The sequence below is a fragment of the Canis lupus genome, chromosome 12 (genome assembly GCF_003254725.2).
Source record: "Canis lupus dingo isolate Sandy chromosome 12, ASM325472v2, whole genome shotgun sequence".
In the NCBI taxonomy this organism is placed as follows: Eukaryota; Metazoa; Chordata; class Mammalia; order Carnivora; family Canidae; genus Canis; species Canis lupus.
The window spans coordinates 40,614,952-40,628,704 of record NC_064254.1 but is presented as its reverse complement, the minus strand read 5'-3'; the positions used below and the strand labels follow the sequence as shown (position 1 = coordinate 40,628,704).

General features: G+C 33.5%; 1 protein-coding gene across 11 annotated transcripts in view; it reads left to right on the top strand.

Moving 5' to 3' along the window:
• LCA5 (lebercilin LCA5) overlaps positions 1–12,801 on the top strand; it is an 83,695-nt gene extending 70,894 nt beyond the window's left edge. For 10 of the 11 annotated variants that reach the window (XM_025444952.3, XM_049092270.1, XM_049092271.1 and 7 more), the window contains 5 exons: positions 3,884–4,021; positions 4,955–5,051; positions 5,742–5,884; positions 8,173–8,305; positions 10,016–12,801. In XM_025444952.3, coding sequence (XP_025300737.1) covers positions 3,884–4,021; positions 4,955–5,051; positions 5,742–5,884; positions 8,173–8,305; positions 10,016–10,878 — 1,374 coding nt within the window. In that variant the 3' untranslated portion in view covers positions 10,879–12,801. The remainder of the gene's footprint in view (positions 1–3,883; positions 4,022–4,954; positions 5,052–5,741; positions 5,885–8,172; positions 8,306–10,015) is intronic. The other variant, XM_035697761.2, reaches the window with a different exon arrangement.
• Positions 12,802–13,753: the final 952 nt, after the last annotated feature.

The following is a 13,753-nucleotide window of genomic DNA, read 5'->3' as shown; positions in this document are numbered from 1 at the left end:
ATAACAATTGTAATTATCTATGCACTGAACATTGGTGCTCTAAATACATGAAGCATATAATGTAATGTATATTGTAATCTAATAGACATAAATGGAGAAATGGACAGTATAATAACAGGTGGGGATTTGAACACCCCACTTACATCAATGGATAGATAATCTAGGCAGAAAATCAGTGCCTGAGCTGACACATTAGACCAGATGGACCTAACAGAACATTCCATCCCAAAACAACAGAATATACATTCTTTTCAAATACATGTAAAACATTCACCAGGACAGATCACATTAGGCTACAAACCAAGTCTCAGGAAATTTAAGAGTGAATTCATATCATGCATTCTTTTCTGACCACAATGATATAAAACTAGAAATCTGTTACAAAAAAAAGAGTATGGGGACGCCCAGGTGGGTCAGTGGTTGAGCGTCTGCCTTTGGCCCAGAGTGTGATACTGGAGTCCAAGGATCGAGTCCTGCATTGGGCTCCTTGCATGGAGCCTGCTTCTCCCTCTGCCTGTGTCTGCCTTTTCTCTCTCTGTCTGTCATGAATAAATAAATAAAATCTATTTTTAAAAAAAGAATATGAAAAAATATGAAAGACAGGAGGCTAAACAACATGCTATGAAATAAGGGGTCAAGGAAGAAATCACAGAGGAAGTAACAAATACATAGAGGCAACTGCAGATGAAAACACAATGTTTCAGGATATTTGGGATGTAGCAAAAGCGGGTGTAAGAGGGAAATTTATAGTGTAGTGATAAAGGCCAACCTCAAGAAACAAGAAAATCTCAGATAATATAACCTTTTACCTAAAAGAACTAGGAAAAGAACAAAGCCTAAAGCCAGTAGAGGGAAGAAAATAATAACAATTAGAATGGAAATAAATGAAATAAAGACTTAAAAACAATAGAAAAGATCAATGAAACCAAGAACTGGCTTTTAAAAAAAATAATAAATTTGATCAACCTTTAGCCAGACACATCAAGAAAAAGAGGACCTAAATGAATAAAATCAGAAATGAAAGAGAAGTAACAAATGACACCACAGAGATAGTAAAGGATTATGAGAAGGATACTATGAAAAATTATATGCCAACAAATTGGACAACCTAGAAGAATGGATAAATTTCTTGAAACATAACAATCTTCTAAAACTGAATTAGGAAGAAGTAGGAAGTTTAAATAGACTGATTACTAGTAACAAAATTGAATCTGTAATTTAAAAACTCTCAACAAATAAAAGTCCAGGGCCAGGTGAATTCTACCAGACCTTTAAAGAAGAGTTAATACCTATTCTCCTCAAACTTCCAAAAAGTAGAAGAGGGAAAACCAAGGACCCTAAAAAATAGAAAACTACCGGCCAGTAATATCCCTGATGAACATGGATGCAAAAAAAAAAAAAAAAAAGAATCCTCAGTAAAATATTAGCAAACTACATTCAATATATTTTTAAAAATTACCATGATCAAGTGGGATTTACTCCAGGATATCAGGGCAGTCTAATACTCAAAAATCAATCAACATGATACACAATACTAACAAAGTAATCGATAAAAATCATACAATCAGCTCAGTAACTGCAGAAAAAGCATTTGACAAAATTCAACATCCATTCATGATAAAATTTCTCAAAAAGTGGGTGTAGAGGGAATATAACATAATAAAGGCCATATATGACAAACTTAGAGTTTAACATCATACTCAGTGGATAAAAACAGAGCTTTAAGATCAGTAACAAGACAAGGATGTCTTGTTCTTGCCACTTTTGTATAAAATAGTACTAGAAGACCTAGGTACAGCAATCAGACAAGAAATAAAAGTCATCCAAATTGGTAAGAAGTTAAACGTGTAACTGTTTGCAGATGACATGATACCATACATAGAAAATACTAAAAACTCCACCAAAAACTATTAGAATAATATTCAGTGAAGTTGGAGGATACAAAATATGCAGAAGTCAGTTGTGTTTCTATATGCTAATAACAAAGTAGCAGAAAGTGAAATTAAGAAAACGATTCCATTTACAAATTAATATGGGAAAAGGGGAGGCCACAAACCATAAAACAGATACTTAACTATAGAGAACAAATTGAGAGTTGCTAGAGGGGAGGTAGGTGGAGGGAGATGGGTTAAATAGGTGATCGGGCCTAAGGAGGGCAAAAACAGATCCATAAAGACAGGGATCAATCTGATGGTTGCCAGAAGGGAGAGTGGTAGTGAGATAGGCAAAATGAGTGAACTGTAGTAGGAGTTACAGACTTCCAGTTATGGAATGAATAAGTCCGGGGAATAAAGAGTACAGCATAGGGAATATAGTGAATGGTATTGTAATAGCATTGTATGATGAGATGTTGTCGTGAGCACAACATAAGATATAGAATTGTGGAACCACCATGTGGTACACTGGAAACTAATGTAACATTGTGTGTCAACTATACTTCAATAAAGAATTTTTTTAAATGCTACCTTATAGGATATATTTTTCATATATACTCTCTCCCACCTCTCTGTAGTATTTGGAAGTAGATCTTGGATATCTTATTGTTGTATTCATAAATATTTTACCTTGTATCTCTTTAAAATACAAAGACTTTAAAAACACAGTGCCATTAACGAATACCAAGAATAATGTCTAAAAAATTAACGTTTTAATATTTCAAATATCTAGTTAGTACTCAAGTTCCCAATTGTTCTTTGAGCTATTTAAAGATCTTAAGTCATTCTCAGGGACCAGAAGGGTCTACATATGTAGTAAATAGTACTGAGAGAATCAGGGGCCTTCAGATAAAATACATATGAGAAAAACAATTATACAATTAAGAAAAAAAAAGCTGGTGGACTGGAAAGGAAAGGTGTGGTGGCAGAGTGGAGGGAGGTGTGTGTTTACCACTTGATGCTCTGCCCATTTCCCCTTAGGGGATCCTTGACTCAAGAGAGGTTGTTTCCCAAAGGGTCATGATTGATCTCTTGTCAGAATCCTGGGCATACAGCAGGAAATGGTATTCCTTCAGTTTTCTTTGCCTCCTTCCCTTTCTTTTCCTTCCCCTCAGTCACTGTGGTCTCTCCTCAGAAAGAGTCCCTTCAACTGCCACATATGTGGCCGGGCACATCCCCACTTAACACCTTTACACTTCCACCTCCTGCCAGAAAAGTCATATGGGCCTGCCACCACTTCTGCCACTTGTACCATCACCCCTGGTTCCACAGCCTTCTCTGATGTCTAGTCCACCCACTTTCAGGTGCAGAGATGGATGGTTCTCTCAGGTGTCCTGACATGCTGTGCAGAAGTATTTTTGTTTAATTATGCATGTTTGCTTTATGGATCTGATTAGTTATAAATTGAAAGGTGGGGAAAAAAGGAATAACTCATGTTACCATGATGTTGATGTCACCTAAAAGATAATGTTTTAACCTAAATTTTTTCACAAACTTTATGGAAAATGTTTGAAGACCGTAGAACTACTATTTTTATCTAGAAATGTTTTACAGGGTAATCTCTGCACCTTGGATAGTGCTATATAGTTTTATGCAACTGTCTTGGTATATATTTGCCTGAACTATGATTCTCAAAAGCCAGTGTTTCTCATCACATCCTTTGGCTGAGTTTGCAACCAACCTAAATGATTACTCATGTATGCTTCAGGCAAATGCTCAAGAATTTATTTACAAATCATTGTGAAAAGGAAAGACAAAAAAGGAAACATAGGCTAAAGTACCTTACTAAATTGTTGGTAGATCTATTTTCCAGTTTATTTTATGTTCATGAACACTACATGCAGCCTGCTTTGTAGGTCTTGTATGGTACTACTAAAAACATTATTTCACTGCTAAGTGCAGTGTTATTCTCAAGTACTATTTTTTTTATGTTTATATACCCATCATAGGAACTATCCAAAAACCTTGAGCTGAGTACTAACAGTTTCCAACGACAGTTGCTTGCTGAAAGGAAAAGAGCATATGAGGCTCATGATGAAAATAAAGTCCTTCAAAAGGAGCTACAAGAACTGTATCACAAATTAAAAGTAAGAATGTATTTATTTATTTAATGAATAATATATATAAAATATATTGAACACTCAGCATTTTAAAACACTCATATTTGTAAGTTGGTACAATATAATTTACAAAATTCTATTCTCTTTAGTACTTTTAAAGAAAAGTTTTGTTAATATGATCACTATGACAAATGCCAAAAGTGAAACAATAATCCTAATAGGATTGATATAACTGAAATAAGTTATGAAATCCTGGAAGGAATTGTTGGAACTAGAGTTCTTCTCTGTTAAGTGGTTGAGTAACCCAATATTTTTCCTCAGATAACCCCCAGGATTATTTTAAAAGTTGTTTCAAATATTGCCCTTCATTTTCAGCTTTGAGAAGAAACATTCACATTACTTAGTTTTCTTAAAGGTATCCAGATATCATTGATAGGTGGAAACTTTGTGCAAAACTGAATGTGATTTTACATAGAATTTTCATTTTGTCAATCAAATTCTCAGAAAGAGCCGTAGCCTCAAAATGATAAAGAACACTGTATTTAAAAAAAAAAAAAAAAAAAAAAGTATAATTTTTAACTTGTAATTCAAAACCTATGTTTGAAAGATGCTAACAAAATGATTTTGGTCTCTTGCTAAACTTGGATCACATTTAAAGACACTAGTAGATCAGATGAGAGTGGATAGAAAATGAATTTTGCCTTATTTATTTTGATTGCCCGTACATATTGCACTTTTTAGGGAGAATCATTGTCCTAACGTAGATGTCCTAGAGATATTCCTTTCTGTTATTCTGTGGATAAGAAGAGAAACTGAACTAGATACAATATAATACATGCCAACTTGGTAAGGACATTATAGTATTATAGTATAATATATTCCAATTTGACAAGGTGAGAATTTTTGTTTTATTTCAAACTGATAACTCTACATCCTAAATTGTATTGGGTTTCTTTTCAGGAAAAGGAGAGAGAACTGGATATAAAAAACATATATTCTAATCGGCTGCCAAAATCTTCTCCAAAGAAAGAAAAAGAACTTAGATCAAGAAAAAATGGTATAGTAGCTATTATTATTGAAACACATATTGTGTCACTTATTAATAATAAAATTAAATAATTCTAAAGTAGAAGGAAGGCAAAAGGAAAAGAACTTCATTGAAGTAAATTTAAATTTCCTTATAGTTAATTTTCAGAAATCAGTTTTTTCAGTTTTTCCTAAGGTTCAAATTTTTTCTTAAAATTTATTTTTGAAACTTTTATAAAAATAAGAATACTCCAAACTGGAGTTTGATTATAACGAATCTTCATTTATGCATCACTTAGCTTTAACAGTTACATATTTTACTAAACTTATTTCATCTATTTTTTTCCTACTTCTAGAGTTTTTTTTTTTTTAAGAGCATTTTAAAGTAAATCCCAGCTGTCATTTCATTTCACTCATAAACACTTTGGTATTATTATACATATCTTTCCTTTTTTTTTTTAAACAAAAGTATAAATTTTTCTTTTCTGAGTTGCAGAAAGTTAAAAACAGACTTTGTAAAAGCTTAATAGGGTTTACCTGTCTAAATTGTTCTCAATTACTTAATTGCCAGTAAATCCTAGAAACAGAAATAGTGAGTAGTCCTAGAGCTGAGCAAAACATGCATTATCTCATGTAAATGGTGAACATTTAGTAGTTAAATTCCATATATCTTAGCACTGTTCAATATGATTAGAAAATTCTTCTGTAATTTTCATGGTAGCTGCATGCCAGAGTGATTTTACAGACCAGTGTACAAAAGGAGTACAAACCAGTGAAGACTTCGAGCTGGAAGAATTTCCTATAACACCACAAACAGTTATGTGTTATGAAAACAAATGGGAAAAACCTGAACGTCTTACGTTGGTGAGTTTAGCAACATGATTAGGTACTAAACTCTACGTTTGAAGTTATTCCTAAAAAACACGGTATGAAACATTTTAAAAGTTAGCAGTGAAGCTACTGCTGTATCTGTGTAAATGTACAAGTAGCCTTTTAAAGAAAGTGATTTATTAAATTCCTTTGGACGGACTCTTCGTTGTCATTGGATCTTCCAGATGCTTCAAGAAGTTTAGTTGTACTTTCTGGGTTGGAGATAGAGGTCTTTTCTTTTCTTTTCTTTTCTTTTCTTTCTTTTCTTTTCTTTTCTTTTCTGAGAGAGAGAATGATCAGAGAGGGAGAAGGAGAGAAAGAACCTTAAGTAGGTAGGCTCCATGCTTAGTGCAGAGCCCAAAGCAGGGCTTGATCTCACAACCCTGAGATCATGACCTGAGCTGAAGTCAAGAATCAGACACTTAGCTGACTAAGCCACTCAGATCCCCAGAGATAGAGGTTTCTTACCTTTTATGTACCCAGATAATCTCTAAAAATCCTCCTTGCTTTTACATTTAATAGTAACTTTTACTGGTTTTCAAATGATTTTTTTTAATTTGTCCCCCCCTTTTTTTGTCTTCTATTATATGAGAATTTTACAGATTAGCTGAATGTTGAACAAAGTAATTACAGCAGAATCTGACTGTAGAACATTCAAATTAGAGTGAAATTCAGGGGGGGTCTGTCTTGGACCTTCATTTAAAAGGACTTATAAACTGAATACCAGAATGTTCTTTTCTCTAAGAGGGTTCTATATTTTGTATTTATAGTTTAAATTCCAAAGAGAACAGTTTACCAGGGATCCAGCATATTTCATATATTCCTGTTTTTGTGCCTTGTAAGTTTCCCAGAGACCCAGAGATCTTTTCTTGTGGTATAAAACAGAAAGAATGGTCTGACTTGGTTCCTGAGTAGCTATCTGCTAAGTGTCCTTCTTTCTATATTTTCACTATCATTGAAAGTAGATCATGTTGTCTTTTTAAAGAGGGTAAAGTGTGGAATAGCAAAATCATTCTTTAAAAGATCCTTTGTAGGATTCAGCATGAGGAGCAGCAATCTAATATAATGAAGAGAGTATAGCCTTGGAGTTAGCACTGCTTTTTAATTAGATTCTGGTTCTAACATTTTAGTTTGTGTGACTTCCTGGAGCCTCTATTTCCTACTTTATAAAACAGGAATGGGCTACCCTTCAGGTTGTGGTAATAACTAATCACAAAGTTTATAAAGCTCTTAAGACTGATCCTGCCATTTTAAAGGGTCTCAGCAAATGGGAACATTATTAAAGTCCAAACTAATTTGCTGTTGGAAAGAGACCCAGCATACAGTGGTTCAAGCAACATACAAGTCTTCTTTCTTTTATAATAGATTGAAGGTCAGTGGGTTAGTTCATGATAGGTAAACAGCTTTGTTCCTTGGTAGTCATCCTCTGTCTTACTGTTCTTCCACCTTAAAGAGTATGGTTGGAACTGGCTCACCACCTATATGAGAAGGAGGAACAAGGAAATGGAGGGCAAGAAGCTTTTATTTTTATGTGATCAGAAGTTGCATACATATTTTGACTCACATCCCTTCGGTCCTATTTAGCTGCAAGGGAGAGTAGCAAATGTAGTCTCCAGTTGAGCATCCGTATGCCCTGCTAAAACTCAAGGGATTCTGTAACTAAAAGGAAAACAAGGAAATAGATACTAGGGGACAATCCTCTGCTGTACTAATAATAGGTATTTACTTTTACTCAGAAAAATTACACATGAAAGGGACCATAAGAAACAAGTAATTTTAATCTTACATTTTTATTTGATTTAAATATTATGAAATTTACTAAAGACTTTAGAAATAGTAAGTATAAATTTGAAAGACGGAATGCAATTGTTACTTCCTGTATTATATAGTTCAGCAGCACCTCCTCACATGGCCTCCATAGTTGGTTAATAGCCTTTTCTGGTTAACTGAATTAATCAGATTTGGTTGTGATATGTGCAAAAGAAAGATACTTCTGAAACATGTCTCTTCAGTATTTTATGTTGGTTATTGGCTTTAATTCCATGATATTGATTTGATATATCTTACACTTTTTAAAAAAATTTTAACTAAAGTAAATAATCTTGCGTGCTTTTGAAGCATCTTTCAGAGGGTTGTGACTTACTGCCTTATTAAATTAAAATGTGCTTTAATTTCTAACTTAGTTGGTGTCATACTTGATGGGAGATGACTCTATGATATTTAAATAGCATTTTCCCCTTTTGACATGTGAACTTGCATTTTTTTAAAAAAATATGTAATAGGACCTGGAATTTCAAGAGAGAGGTAAACATGAAGAAGCAGGGATTCTAAACTCAGCTGTGAAAAGAGAAGAAAAATTTGTCAAAGATCAAGGACTCCATGTTGTAAAACAGGAGGTTGAGAAGCTGGAGGATGGTAAGAAAGAGTTTAATCAAGTGATGAATCAGAATCCTTTAGTAAAGAAAGTGTTAGCATCCCTGAATATTTTCCAGCTGAATAGTGAACTGGTTGTACAGAATAAGAAAAGGTCGATACAATGGTAGTAGGTGGTCTATTAGGAATCACAAACATTTGAATAAAGTTACTAAGGAAAGAAAAAAAATAACTCAAGTTGGTATTTGGGGTTAGGGAATAAGGACAAGTTACCTTTTGGAAAATTCAGATGAAGTAGAATTGAGATAAAAGAGAAAATTTTTGTGTGTATGTTAACTAAAGCTTGATGAAGAGGTAACTGAAAATTGGCTTGCCCTTGAGATTCCAGTCTGTACACTAGCCCAGACATTAACATCAATGAATTGTGAAATCCTAAATATATTCCTGTAAGTTTTCTTTTGATTTAGTATGTAAAGTAAATCTTTACCATGTTCAACCAGTAGTGTGGAAGTTTAGTGAACCAACTTACATAGTATCAGATACTGAAAATGAAGTTCAGGAATAAATTCATTTCCATCTGGATAAAATGTCTTATAGGTATGGGCAAAAGGAATCCCTGTCTGAGCATCTGCATATAGTTCATTAGTCTTATAGAAGCTGCTTACAGAGAAATCCTCTTCTTCTTAAAGTTAATAGAACATAAAATTATGATCCAATTGTTGCTTAAATTAGTGATTGTATATTTGTGTGTGTTTAAAACAATGTAACATTTGAAGTAGAAAATAAATTACTATTGGGTAAGTCACAAAGGGATGCTTTCATCTAGAAAGCATAGAATAGAAATGTATTATGGTCAGTTGTGTCTAGGTAACAGGAAAAGAAAGTAACAGAAGACTGGCCCCTTCTTTTCAACTTTATTTTTTTTTTCCTGGACTTTGTATGGAATGATCTCTAACATCAGTGAGAACATATGCCATTTACTAAGGTTACTAAGAGTAAGTTGTATATACCTCATGCCCATATCTTAAAATACGTCCATGTGTATTTTTTCAAAATAAGGATATTTTCTTGCATCATTGCAGTATAGTTTTCAACTTCAGAAAATTTAACTTTGATACAACATATTTCTCAAATCTGCTATCCATATTACAGTTTTATTAGTTGACACAGTATTGTCCTTTATAGATATGATTATGAATTGCATTTAGTTCTCCTATCTCTTTAGTCTTCTTTAAATATTTCATGAGATTAACACTTTTGAAGAATAAAGACCCACTTTAAAAAATAGAATATTCCTTATTTGAGGTTTATCTGAAGTGTTTTTTTTTATCTAAAGTGTTCTGATATCCAACTTAATGTATCTTCACTCAGAATACTATATAAGAGATGTTGTATTCTTCTCAGTGTATGCATCCAAAGGTTCAATTTAAGTTTGAACTAAACTCCCATCCATCAATCACCTTCCATTCAGTGTAAAGCACTTATATTAAGTATAAAAAATAGAGAACCTCCTTCCTCACCTCTACACTGGAGATAAAATTTGTTCTATAAATGTGAATTTTAAATGCAATACACATTAAGTATATTTTCTGAATTCCAGAATATAAAGTGTAGCAGTGAAATTCATGGTGTTCATTCTCACTGTACTAATAACTAAATTAGATACACCATTTTGTAAAAGATAAGAATTGAGTTTTCCTACTTAAAAATATCTGCTGTAAAATCCCCTTTTTAAAATTTGATTTCATACAGAGTGGAAAAGAGAAGAACCTGCTAAAAGGCAAAAAGAGAAGATCTCTTTGCTGGAGAGAGAAGAAAAGCCCACATTGGAAACTGGAAGATACCAAATGGAAATGTACCAAATTCAGAATATTGATAAATTGGAAGAAGACGAAGAAGAAAGGCTGAAGAGAGAAATGCTACTTGCTAAACTGAATGAAATCAACAGAGAACTCCAAGATTCAAGGAATACAAAATGCCCTCCTCTGCCATTGCTACCTGATTTGGAATCAAAACTGCCCTCCCCAGAGAGAACCCCCAAAATGTACATGTCCTCTGAATCCTCGGAGAGAATATATAATGGGCATCATTTGCAAGACATCAGCCTTTTCACTACAAAAGGAGATGTTCAGAATCTGGGAAATATTAGAAGCCCAGACTCTCCAAATGAACTTGCATTTGGCAGTTATGTGCCTTCATTTGCAAAAACATCAGGGAAGTCAAATCCATTTAGCCAAAAGAGTGGCCTTTTAGATGTCCAAAGAAACAATATAGAGAAACTTAGTAAAGACAGCGTAGATTTAATTACAAGAAGAGAGAAAAAAGCTAATCTGATGGAACAGCTATTTGGTGCCAGTGGCAGCTGCACCATTTCCTCTAAAAGCAGTGACCCAAATTCTTTGGCTACCAGCAAAGGAGACTTTGACCCTCTAAATTTTCTTCCTGGGGATAAGAGCAGCAGGGATAGAGAACATGATGAAGATGATGACTTTTTCCTCAGTGAAGGAAGAAGTTTTAATCCAGGTAGACACCGATTAAAACATGCAAACAGTAAACCAGCAGTAAAAGCAGTAGAAACTGTAGAAGATGAAATTGAAGAAGTAGCCTTGAGATGACTGACTACAGTATACATTTTTTCCAATTGTAAATATTAAAGTATTTTAATACAATATTTATTATAAACCTTTAGAATTTTTAATATTAAAAAGTCCTTATTAAGGAATGACTTTTAATAGATACAGTGTAAATGAAAAGAAGTAGATTATATCATACCACATCTAGTTTGCCAAGAATGAAGGAGACTCTTTTGAATGAAACCAAAAATAGAGATGTATCTTACTTGGTTTTGACTTTTTATTTACAAATAGTTTTTTAACCTCTTAATCACCTCTATAGGAAGTTTTACTCCAATGGAGTTCATATTTATTTTCTATTTTTATCCCTATTTATTTACTTAGTTTTTGGTCATGTCCTCACTGAGCTAAATATAGTCTTTCCCAATTGGGAGTGGAAATTAAAGGCGAGATGCTCTGGGTTGGGAAGCATAGTTCTCAGATGGTGGAGCATTGGTGCTACTTAGGATTCCTGTCCTCTGTGGACGGGACAGGGATCCCTTTCTTACAGAGCAAAGCTTAGCTACTCTTAAGTGGAAGCAGTGACAACATAGGGATTTCCCACTTAAGAGGTGCACTAAATGGCTTACCTACAACTGTGCTAACATATTAGGTTGAATTCAGAAGACATTCGTCTGTTTGCATGGATAATTCTCTCATGACTCCCAGAGGCTTGGGTACAGTGTAATCAGTAATCCTTTTCCTCCTTCTATATTCTATAGCTCAGTGACTGGGTATGAGATTTCATACCCAAATACATGAAATTAAAGAAATTTCATCCTATTTAATACAGAAAGATTTTTCAACTCAATTATGTTTCCAGTGTAATCCTTAACTTGGAAATTATATACTTTTAAGGTTGAAACTTACTGTCAAAACCAACGATACTGATAATGTAATACTGTTGGGTTGATAGGACTAATTTTAAAGCAACCTTTGGTTAAAAATGTTTTTTGAGATGGGTTCTGCCTTGTTGGATGTTTTCTATTGAAATGCATTGGTCTTTTGCTGTTTGTAGCTTACTTCAGCTGCAGAGGAGTTGATGACTTTGGATTATGCTGGGTATGATTGGTCTTTAAGAAGCAGTAATATACCACCCATGGAGAAAACGCTGTTAAAATGAAGAGTGGTGGAAACAGTGTGTCAGGAAAAGTATTAAAAAATGTAGATTGACACTTGCTCTAAAATGAGCTTTTTTCCCTAGAAAAATTTAGTATGTTTTCACTAATATGATTTTTGATGCCAAGCATATATACTGATGAGGGGACCAGAGTTACTGTTTTATTTTGAGTTCTTATGAATGCTTATTATTGAATATAATTTCATAACTATTTGGCAAGACTTACATGGATAGGTCTCTAATGAAAAGATATGCTATCTTTCATCTTCTAAATTGTGTTACTGTCATTTATTGGGAACTGAATCTCCCAAAAGTGCTAAACTACATTAAAAAATTGTTTTAGCAAAGAGATTTTTATGTCTGATATAAATAAGCTTTTAGTATGTTGCAAATCATTCTAATATATGTAAACCGCAATATTGTAATGCAGTTCTTGATAAAATATTATGTAATGTTAATTTTGTTCATAGCTGCTAATTTTTCTGCCAAAAGTATTCTAATTTAAAAGCCGTTCAGTAAAATTTTATATTCAAGTCATTTTAATTAGTCTCTTGCTTTTTCTCTACATAATGTTTTTGTCTCTTTCACCAAATATAATAAGACAGAATTATTAAAATTAAACCTAAAATTAAGTTATAGACTTAGAAGCATTATGGTGTTAGGCATTAAAATTAGAGATTAAAATGTACAGAACAGGTTTTTCTTTATGAACAAACCTCAGAGTAAATCTTTTTTTTCTAATTGTCAAGTTAAATTTGTTATTTGTACTCAGAACTCAGTTTTAACTAATAAAATCTCAAAACACACTATGGCTCTTTGTTTGAATGATACCTCAGGTAATTTAGGAAATTCATGGTAGAAACAGGACCTGCATAGTTAATTTTTATTTCATTATTCTTTTTTTTTTTCCCTGTCCAGTATTTTTAATTGAAGTAGATGAATTTGCCCTAAATCAGGTTAGACAGTATGCTAGTCTTATCAGATAATTATAGTTTTAATTAATCCTTTCACCCTTAATAGCTATCCTAATGGCATATATTGCTCATAATATAAAAAAGGTGGGGGTAAGGAGGATTAAATTGAATCATAAAATAAACTTACTTCATGGCTGACTCACTGTTTTTCTGATATTCCTCTCCATCTCCTATCAGACATACTCACCTTCTGGCAGCCCTGATTGGGTGTTAGTTGGATACAGCATGCAGATCTGCTTGATGAAAAGGGGAAGGGAAATGTGTGTTACCAGTAACAATGTGGGATTTTTAGGATTAAAAAGGGAACTATAAATTGTCAAGAAAAGATCTGCCTTTAAAGCTTTATCCTTTCTGCACAACAAATGCCCCTTTCACATTAAAGTCACCTTTTATATCATTTGAAAGTGCTCTCTTTTTTAGTAAAGAGCATGCAGTCATTCATTAACTGGGTGCCCTGCAAGTAGTAGGTGCCAGGAGAGTAAGATAACCCTGCCCTTGCTCTCACTGTGAATGCAGAGCACAGTAAGCCAGGCTGCACACATTTCCATCTCTGCCCTCCTACCCACTCTCTGAATGTCCTTGGGTTTGCTCAGCTGTTACTGCTCTTGTTTAATACTTTTTAAAGTAGTTATGAAGGATGAATGAAATACTTAGGTTAATGCTTGGCAGGATGCCTGGCACATTATAAGTGCTCAGTAAACATTAGCTGTTCTCATAGCTTATTGAGGTTCTTTTATGGTATAATTGAAAAATAGGTATGTACATATATAGACACTACACTTTG